The sequence below is a fragment of the Coregonus lavaretus genome, assembly GCF_964263955.1.
Source record: "Coregonus lavaretus genome assembly, contig: HAP1_SCAFFOLD_5057, whole genome shotgun sequence".
Classification (NCBI taxonomy): Eukaryota; Metazoa; Chordata; class Actinopteri; order Salmoniformes; family Salmonidae; genus Coregonus; species Coregonus lavaretus.
In genome coordinates this window covers 30316-40148 of record NW_028164040.1, presented here as the reverse complement: position 1 = coordinate 40148, position 9833 = coordinate 30316, and the positions used below count along the sequence as shown (strand labels likewise).

Below are 9833 nucleotides of genomic sequence, written 5' to 3'. Positions count from 1 at the left end.
GTTCCCCTCACAGCTCCATAGGCAAGCACCATGGTCTTGTAACAGATGCGAGCTTCAACTGGAAGCCAGTAGAGTGTGCGGAGGAGCGGGGTGACGTGAGAGAACTTGGGAAGGTTGAACACCACACGGGCTGCGGCATTCTGGATGAGTTGTAGGGGTTTAATGGCACAGGCAGGGAGCCCAGCCAACAGCGAGTTGCAGTAATCCAGACGGGAGATGACAAGTGCCTGGATTAGGACCTGTGCCGCTTCCTGTGTAAGGCAGGGTCGTACTCTCCGAATGTTGTAGAGCATGAACCTGCAGGATCGGGTCACCGCCTTGATGTTAGCGGAGAACGACAGGGTGTTGTCCAGGGTCACGCCAAGGCTCTTCGCACTCTGGGAGGAGGACACAACGGAGTTGTCAACCGTGATGGTGAGATCATGGAACGGGCAGTCCTTCCCCGGGAGGAAGAGCAGCTCCGTCTTGCCATGGTTCAGCTTGAGGTGGTGATCCGTCATCCATACTGATATGTCTGCCAGACATGCAGAGATGCGATTCGCCACCTGGTTATCAGAAGGGGGAAAGGAGAAGATTAGTTGTGTATCGTCAGCGTAGCAATGATAGGAGAGGCCATGTGAGGATATGACAGAACCAAGTGACTTGGTGTATAGGGAGAATAGAAGAGGGCCTAGAACTGAGCCCTGGGGGACACCAGTGGTGAGAGCACGTGGTGCGGAGACAGCTTCTCGCCACGCCACTTGGTAGGAGCGACCGGTCAGGTAGGACGCAATCCAGGAGTGAGCCGCGCCGGAGATGCCCAGCTCGGAGAGGGTGGAGAGGAGGATCTGATGGTTCACAGTATCAAAGGCAGCAGACAGGTCTAGAAGGACAAGAGCAGAGGAGAGAGAGTTAGCTTTAGCAGTTCGGAGAGCCTCCGTGACACAGAGAAGAGCAGTCTCAGTTGAATGACCAGTCCTGAAACCTGACTGGTTTGGATCAAGAAGGTCATTCTGAGAGAGATAGCAAGAGAGTTGGCTAAAGACGGCACGCTCAATAGTTTTGGAAAGAAAAGAAAGAAGGGATACTGGTCTGTAGTTGTTGACATCAGTGGGATCGAGTGTTGGTTTTTTGAGAAGGGGTGCAACTCTCGCTCTCTTGAAGACGGAAGGGACATAGCCAGCGGTCAAGGATGAGTTGATCAGCGAGGTGAGGTAGGGGAGAAGGTCACCGGAGATGGTCTGGAGAAGAGAGGAGGGGATGGGGTCAAGCGGGCAGGTTGTTGGGCAGCCTGCAGTCACAAGTCGCAAGATTTTATCTGGAGAGAGAGGGGAGAACGAAGTCAAAGTATAGGGTAGGGCAGTGTGAGCAGGATCAGCAGTGTCATTAGACTTAACAAACGAGGATCGGATGTCGTCAACCTTCTTTTCAAAGTGGTTGACGAAGTCATCCACAGAGAGGGAGGAGGGGGGGGGGTGGGGGGAGGATTCAGCAGTGAGGAGAATGTGGCAAAGAGCTTCCTAGGGTTAGAGGCAGATGCTTGGAAATTAGAGTGGTAGAAAGTGGCCTTAGCAGCAGAAACAGATGAAGAAAATGTAGAGAGGAGGGAGTGAAAAGATGCCAGGTCGGCAGGGAGTTTAGTTTTCTTCCATTTCCGCTCAGCTGCCCGGAGCTCTGTTCTGTGAGCTCGCAATGAGTCATCAAGCCACGGAGCTGGAGGGGAGGACCGAGCCGGCCGGGAGGATAGGGGACACAGGGAGTCAAAGGATGCAGAAAGGGAGGAGAGGAGGGTTGAGGAGGCAGAATCAGGAGATTGGAGGGAGAAGGATTGAGCAGAGGGAAGGGATGATAGGATGGAAGAGGAGAGAGTAGTGGGAGAGAGAGAGCGAAGGTTGCGGCGGCGCATTAGTAAAGATGAGGTCAAGCGTATTGCCTGCCTTGTGAGTAGGGGGGGACGGTGAGAGGGTGAGGTCAAAAGAGGAGAGGAGTGGAAAGAAGGAGGCAGAGAGAAAGGAGTCAAATGTAGACGTAGGGAGGTTGAAATCCCCCAAAACTGTGAGGGGTGAGCCATCCTCAGGAAAGGAACTTATCAAGGCGTCAAGCTCATTGATGAACTCTCCAAGGGAACCTGGAGGGCGATAGATGACAAGGATATTAAGCTTAAATGGGCTAGTGACTGTGACAGCATGGAATTCAAATGAGGAGATAGACAGATGGGTTAGGGGAAAAATTGAGAATGACCACTTGGGAGAGATGAGGATTCCTGTGCCACCACCCCTCTGACCAGATGCTCTTGGGGTATGCGAGAACACATGGTCAGACGAGGAGAGAGCAGTAGGAGTAGCAGTGTTTTCAGTGGTAATCCATGTTTCCGTCAGCGCCAGGAAGTCGAGGGACTGGAGGGTAGCATAGGCTGGGATGAAGTCAGCCTTGTTGGCAGCAGAACGGCAGTTCCAGAGGCTGCCTGAGACCTGGAACTCCAGGTGTGGGGTGCGTGCAGGGACCACCAGGTTAGAGAGGCAGCAGCCACGCGGTGTGAGGCGTTTGTGTAGCCTGTGCGGAGAGGAGAGAACAGGGATAGGCAGAGGCATAGTTGACAGGCTGTAGCAGATGGCTACAATAATGCAGAGGAGATCGGAATGAAATGAACTAAACATCTGGGAAAGGAGAGAGCAGGGCCTCCCTCACCAAAAAACTCCCAAATATAACTCTCCCAACTTCCACCTCAGAAACTATAATTCTTTCACTGAACCACCCGAATAAAACTCTCCCAACTTCCACTTTAGAAATTAGAATTGTTGTAAACTACAGCGTTTCAATGTTTCAAGGAATAGACTCAACTTACTTTATTCAGCTAGCTAACTATGACGCACACTCACACACACACACACATACACATACACACACACACACACACACACACACACACACACACACACACACACACACACACACACACACACACACACACACACACACACACACACACACACATACAGCAGACCTGAAACAGCAGACCAGACAGTTACAGGTCACTCAGAGAATGTGTGTGTGTGTGTGTTTATATGTGTGTGTGTGTGTGTGTGTGTGTGTGTGTGTGTGTGTGTTTCTCTGTGTGTTTAAGACAGCGAGTAACAGGTCCTAGCAGAACCAGGTCTCTGTCCCGGAGGGCTTTGGTCAAAAGTAGCGCACTATGTAGGGAATAGTGTGCCATTGGGATGCAACCCATGTCTCATGTTGTGACTAACTCAGCCACTAGAAGATATTTTTCCCATTAAGCTGGTCCAGCAGCTCCTCTTCTGACCGCGGCATGGCCAGACTCCATTAACAACCCAGAATACATCTGACTGGAATACCAGAGGGAGAATGGAGGAAGAGAGAGAGGCTGAGATTTAAGAGGATAAACGGAAATACCTCTGCTGGAATACTGCTCTCTGGATGACTGTTTAAAGCCTGGACACAACTCATAGACACTCTCTTTGTCTTTAAAAACAGCCTTCTTCCAGTCAGGACCGGCTTGTTCAGCAGACAGACAGAAGGAGAAGGGAGGAAGAGAGCATCAGGGGAGCAGCACCACCCCACAGCACCACCCCACAGCACCACCCACACAGCACCACCCCACAGCACCACCCTACAGCACCACCCCACAGCACCACCCACACAGCACCACCCCACAGCACCACCCCACAGCACCACCCCACAGCACCACCCCAAAGCACCATCCCACAGCACCACCCACACAGCACCACCCACACAGCACCACCCCACCCCACACCACAGCACAGCACCACCCCACCACAGCACCACCCCACCCCACACCACACCACAGCACCACCCCACCCCACACCATAGCACCACCCCACACCACAGCACCACCCCACCACAGCACCACCCCACACCACAGAACCGCCCCACAGCACAGAACCGCCCCACAGCCTATCCAGAGATGAGTGTGTCACTGAGTCAGCTGCAGGAGCATTATAACCAGCAGGGATTCCTCTCTGCTGTACCGGTCCTGGACGACACAGAGCTGAGAGAAGCCAGACAAGCCTTCAACCACCTGGAGAGAGAGTTCGGTGAGTGGAGAGGGGAGAGGGAGGAGGGGGAGGGAGGGGTCAGAGGTCAAGACGTCTGTAATATCATCATGATAGTATGCTTTATATGTAATGTATTGAATGGTATGTACCTGTGTCTAGGTGAGTAGAGAGGGGAGACTGAGGGGCAGGGGGTGAGGAGAGGGAGCGTTGAGAGCCAGGGAAGGAAGTGGGATGGAGGGATGGAGTGGTCTGTACCTGTGTCTACATGTATTGAATGATATCTACCTGAGTCTACCTGTATTGAATGATATCTACCAGTGTCTACCTGTATTGAATGATATCTACCTCAGTCTACCTGTATTGAATGATATCTACCTCAGTCTACCTGTATTGAATGATATCTACCTGAGTCTACCTGTATTGAATGATATCTACCAGTGTCTACCTGTATTGAATGATATCTACCTGAGTCTACCTGTATTGAATGATATCTACCTCAGTCTACCTGTATTGAATGATATCTACCAGTGTCTACCTGTATTGAATGATATCTACCTGTGTCTACCTGTATTGAATGATATCTACCTGAGTCTACCTGTATTGAATGATATATACCAGTGTCTACCTGTATTGAATGATATCTACCAGTGTCTACCTGTATTGAATGATATCTACCAGTGTCTACCTGTATTGAATGATATCTACCTGAGTCTACCTGTATTGAATGATATCTACCAGTGTCTACCTGTATTGAATGATATCTACCAGTGTCTACCTGTATTGAATGATATCTACCTGTGTCTGCCTGTATTGAATGATATCTACCTGTGTCTACCTGTATTGAATGATGTCTACCTGTGTCTACCTGTATTGAATGATATCTATCTGTGTCTACCTGTATTGAATGATATCTACCTGTGTCTACCTGTATTGAATGATATCTATCTGTGCCTACCTGTATTGAATTATATCTACCTGTGTCTACCTGTATTGAATGATATCTACCTGTGTCTACCTGTATTGAATGATATCTACCTGTGTCTACCTGTATTGAATGATATCTACCTGTGTCTACCTGTATTGAATGATATCTACCTGTGTCTACCTGTATTGAATGATATCTACCTGAGTCTACCTGTATTGAATGATATCTACCTGAGTCTACCTGTATTGAATGATGTCTACCTGTGTCTACCTGTATTGAATGATATCTATCTGTGCCTACCTGTATTGAATGATATCTATCTGTGCCTACCTGTATTGAATGATATCTATCTGTGCCTACCTGTATTGAATGATATCTATCTGTGCCTACCTGTATTGAATGATATCTACCTGTGTCTACCTGTATTGAATGATGTCTACATGTGTCTACCTGTATTGAATGATATCTACCTGTGTCTACCTGTATTGAATGATATCTACCAGTGTCTACCTGTATTGAATGATATCTACCTGTGTCTACCTGTATTGAATGATATCTACCTGTGTCTACCTGACTTCAGGTGAGGAGTACACCCAGTACAGTCTCCACAACGTGCACCTGAGGTACCCCTGGGTGATGGGCCTGGCCAAACACCCCCACATCCTGCAGGTAGTACAGTCCATCCTGGGCTCTGATGTCATCCTGCTAGACTCACGCTTCATCTGCAAATACCCAACAACCCCCACAGCCACACAGGCAGGAAATGACGTCATCACTCGGACCAGTGAGGAGGAAGTGAGGTCATCAGAGAAGGACCAACAGAGTGAGACTGGGCTGCCCTTCGTGGCCTGGCACCAGGATATGAGGTGGACATTACTAATACTATTACAATACTAATACTACTGTCAGTTACAAAGTACTTCAAAATTAGTAAAATACTACTACTACTACTACTACTACTACTACTACTACTACTACTACTACTACTACTACTACAGTACTACTACCATACTACTGCTACTACCACAATACTACTTCTTCTACTACAGTACTACAGTACTCCTCCTACTATGACTACTACTACGACACTTCTACAGTCAGTTATGGAGTAAGCGGTTTGAGTAATGATAAGTATTTACTCACCAGCTGTCTGGTTCATCCAGGTATTGGGGAATAGCTGGGGGTCCAGTCCTGTCTGTGTGGCTGGCTCTAGACGACTCCGTGGCAGAAAACGGAGCCCTGAAGGTCATCCCAGGTACTGCAGCTCCCCTGACCGCCTGAAACTCAACAAATAATTCAGTTTCCAGAAACGGACAGTTCAGTTTCCTACATGAGAGTTCTAATTGGTGCCACAGCTAGATAAATAAATACTTAAATGTCTCCTCAAAATATTTAGCTGCACTTAGCCATGTTTGGTTAGTGTTCTGAAAACCTCTTTCTGTCATTCTAGCATGTAAATGACTGGAATAAGATGTATTTTTTATAGACAAACAGAAGACTAGAGTCTGTGTGGTTAGTAAAGTGTTCTCTTTCCTCTCATCCCCCTCTCCTCCCCCCTCCTCCCCCCTGAAATGCACAACTGTTTTTAAAACGTGCATTGGTGAGGTGCAGACTCAGTTAAGCCATTTGTAATCGTAGGGGAAATTGCTATGCTGGCTGAGTGAAGCAGAAAAGCATCTGATAGCACGTTTCGTTCCCCCTCTCCTCTCCTCCCCTCCACTCCCATCTCCACTCCTCTCCTCTTCTGTCCTGTGCCTGGTCCTCTCCTCTCCTCTCCTCTCCTCTCCTCTCCTCTCCTCTCCTCTCCTCTCCTCTCCTCTCCTCTCCGTTCCTCTCCGTTCCTCTCCTCTCCTCTCCTCTCCTCTCCTCTCCTCTCCTCTCCTCTCCTCTCCTCTCCTCTCCTCTCCTCTCCTCTCCTCTCCTCTCCTCTCCTCTCCTCTCCTCCTCTCTTCTCCTGTCTCATTCCCCTCTCCTCCCCTCCGCTCTCCTCCCCTCTCCTTCCCCTCTCCTCCTATCTCCTCCCCCCTTCCTCCTCCAGGCAGCCACTGCTCCGGCCTGCTGCCCCACCACCTCTCCCCCCGCCCTGGCAACATGCTGTCAGTCAACCAGGAGATCCCTGAGGAGCTGGTGCAAACGGACAACGCTATACTCTGCCCCCTGCAGGCCGGGCAGATGTCTGTAAGTCACACCGCCCCCTACTGGGGGTTATTTTTTTAGATAACATTTTTATTTTTATGAATAACAAATGTCAGCAAACATGAATCCAGATACAGAGCCTTCAGCAAGTATTCATACCCCTTGACTTATTCCACATGTTGTTGTTTTACAGCCTGAATTCAAAATGATTTGTTTTCTTCACCCATCTACACACAATATTTTAATTGTGGCAAATTATTTGAGAATGAAATACAGAAATATCTCATTTACATAAGTATTCACACTCCTGAGTCAATACTTTGTAGAAGCACCTTTGGCAGCGATTACAGCTGTGAGTCTTTCTGGGTTTCTCTAAGAGCTTTCCACACCTGGATTATGCAACATTTACCCCTGATTCTTTTCAAAATTCTTCAAGCTCTGTTAAGTTGGTTGTTGATCATTGCAAGACAGCCATTTTCAAGTGTTGCCATAGATTTTAATGTATATTTAAGTCAAAACTGTAACTCGGTCACTCAGGCACATTCACTGTCTTCTTGGTAAGCAACTCAAGTGTAGATTTGGCCTTGTGTTTTAGGTTATTGTCCTGCTGAAAGGTGAATTCATCTCCCAGTGTCTGGTGGAAAGCAGACTGAACCAGGTTTTCCTCTAGGATTTGCCTGTGCTTAGCTCCATTCCGTTAATTTTTTTATCCTGAAAAATTGCCCAGTCCTTAATGATTACAAGCATAGGATATTCAATGTCTGCTTTTTTTTTTTTTACCCATCATCCAATAGGGGCCCTTCTTTGTATGTGTGGGGTCCAGAGATGAGGTAGTAATTCAAAAATCATATGAAACAGTATTATTGTGGCCTCCCGAGTGATGCAGCGGTCTAAGGCACTGCATCGCAGTGTTGCGGTGTCACTACAGCCTGGGGTTCGATCCCAGGGTGTGTCATTACCGGCCGTGACCAGGAGTCCCGTAGGGTGGTGCACAATTGGCCCAGCGTCGTCCAGGTTAGGGGAGGGTTTGGCCGTGGGGGGCTTTACTTGGCTCATCGCGCTCTAGCGACTCCTTGTGGCGGGCCGGGCGCCTGCAGGCTGACTTCGGTTGTCAGTTGGACGGTGTTTCCTCCAACACATTGGTGCAGCTGGCTTCCAGGTTAAGAAAGCGGGTGTTAAGAAGCTGTTTTGTAGGACGCTTGACTCGACCTTCGCCTCTCCCGAGCACGTTGGGGAGTTGCAGCGATGAGACAAGATCGTACCCACGAAATTGGGGAGAAAAAGGGGGTAAAATTTGAATAATATATATAAATAAAGATAACACTAGTATTGCACACAGAGTGAGTTCATGCAACTTATTATGTGACTTGTTAAGATTTGTTTTAATCCTGAACTTATTTAGGTTTGCCATAACAAAGGGGTTGAATAATTATTGACTCAATACATTTCAGCTTTTCATTTTTTATTAATTTGTACACATTTCTAAAAGCATAATTCCACTTTGACATTATGGGGTATTGTGTGTAGGCCAGTGACAAAAAAAGCTCAATTTAATCAATTTTAAATTCAGGCTGTAACACAACAAAATGTGGAAAAAGTAAAGGGGTGTGAATACTTTCTGAAGACGTTGTTTATCTTACAGAATGAGGTTGTCAGGGGCAACACCTCCCATCCCAAGTCCTACTGGAGGTTGTCAGGGGCAACACCTCCCATCCCAAGTCCTACTGGACATTCTGTATTACATTTTTTACATTTTAGTCATTTATCAGACGCTCTTATCCAGTTAGTGAGTGCATAATTAATATTATTATTTAATTTTTTCATACTATTACAGGGAAATACACTGGGCTTTCTCTATACTTTTACAACTATATTATGTTTCTCACTAATAGTGCTGTACAAGGAATAAGAAATAATTTGGGATTGTGACTTGATGTTGATGTTAACCCAATCAGATCCATGATGGGTTCCTGGTCCACGCCAGTGACCCCAACACATCCCAGAGGAGACGCTGTGGCTTCGTGATCCGATACGTCCCTACCTGTGCCTATCCCATACAGGTGAGAACTACTGTCGATACGTCCCTACCTGTGTCTATATCTCTTTCTCTGAAGGTTATCTGTGGAATTGGAGGCCTGTTCCCTGATTATGCTTTTTGAAAATAGACGAAAACTCTGTTCCAATGCTTTTGCAGAGATAAGACTCATTGCATACCTGACCACTGTGTTTCTCTCTGTCTCTCTCTGCAGGACCCAGACCGTCCCAGGCGTTTCCATGCTACAGTGCTGGCCAGTGGATCAGACCAGTTCAGTCACTTCTCCACCTAGTTGTGATGAGCCTCACACCACAACTACAACCATAACCATACTGATCCCATTACTGCATTACTGTCTGCTACTTAGAGCAACCTAATGATGCTGTGTTCACTTTTATGACTTCCTGCTGTGTTCACCTTTATGACTTCCTGCTGTGTTCACCTTTATGACTTCCTGCTGTGTTCACCTTTATGACTTCCTGCTGTGTTCACCTTTATGACTTCCTGCTGTGTTCACCTTTATGACTTCCTGCTGTGTTCACCTTTATGACTTCCTGCTGTGTTCACCTTTATGACTTCCTGCTGTGTTCACCTTTATGACTTCCTGCTGTGTTCACCTTTATGACTTCCTGCTGTGTTCACCTTTATGACTTCCTGCTGTGTTCACCTTTATGACTTCCTGCTGTGCCGCCACTATTTGTTTACTTTATTTATTTAACCT

At 47.5% G+C, this 9833-nt stretch overlaps 1 protein-coding gene across 1 annotated transcript; it reads left to right on the top strand.

Annotated features, from left to right (window-relative positions):
- Positions 1–3925: 3925 nt before the first annotated feature.
- On the top strand, positions 3926–9404 carry LOC311117516 (L-proline trans-4-hydroxylase-like; the record flags this gene model as incomplete). The annotated part of the gene is made up of 6 exons (XM_084192437.1): positions 3926–4055; positions 5522–5807; positions 6105–6196; positions 6980–7119; positions 9033–9137; positions 9327–9404. The coding sequence occupies 6 exons, from the start codon at positions 3926–3928 to the stop codon at positions 9402–9404; spliced, it is 831 nt and encodes a 276-aa protein (XP_084048563.1).
- Between the last annotated feature and the right edge of the window lie 429 nt (positions 9405–9833).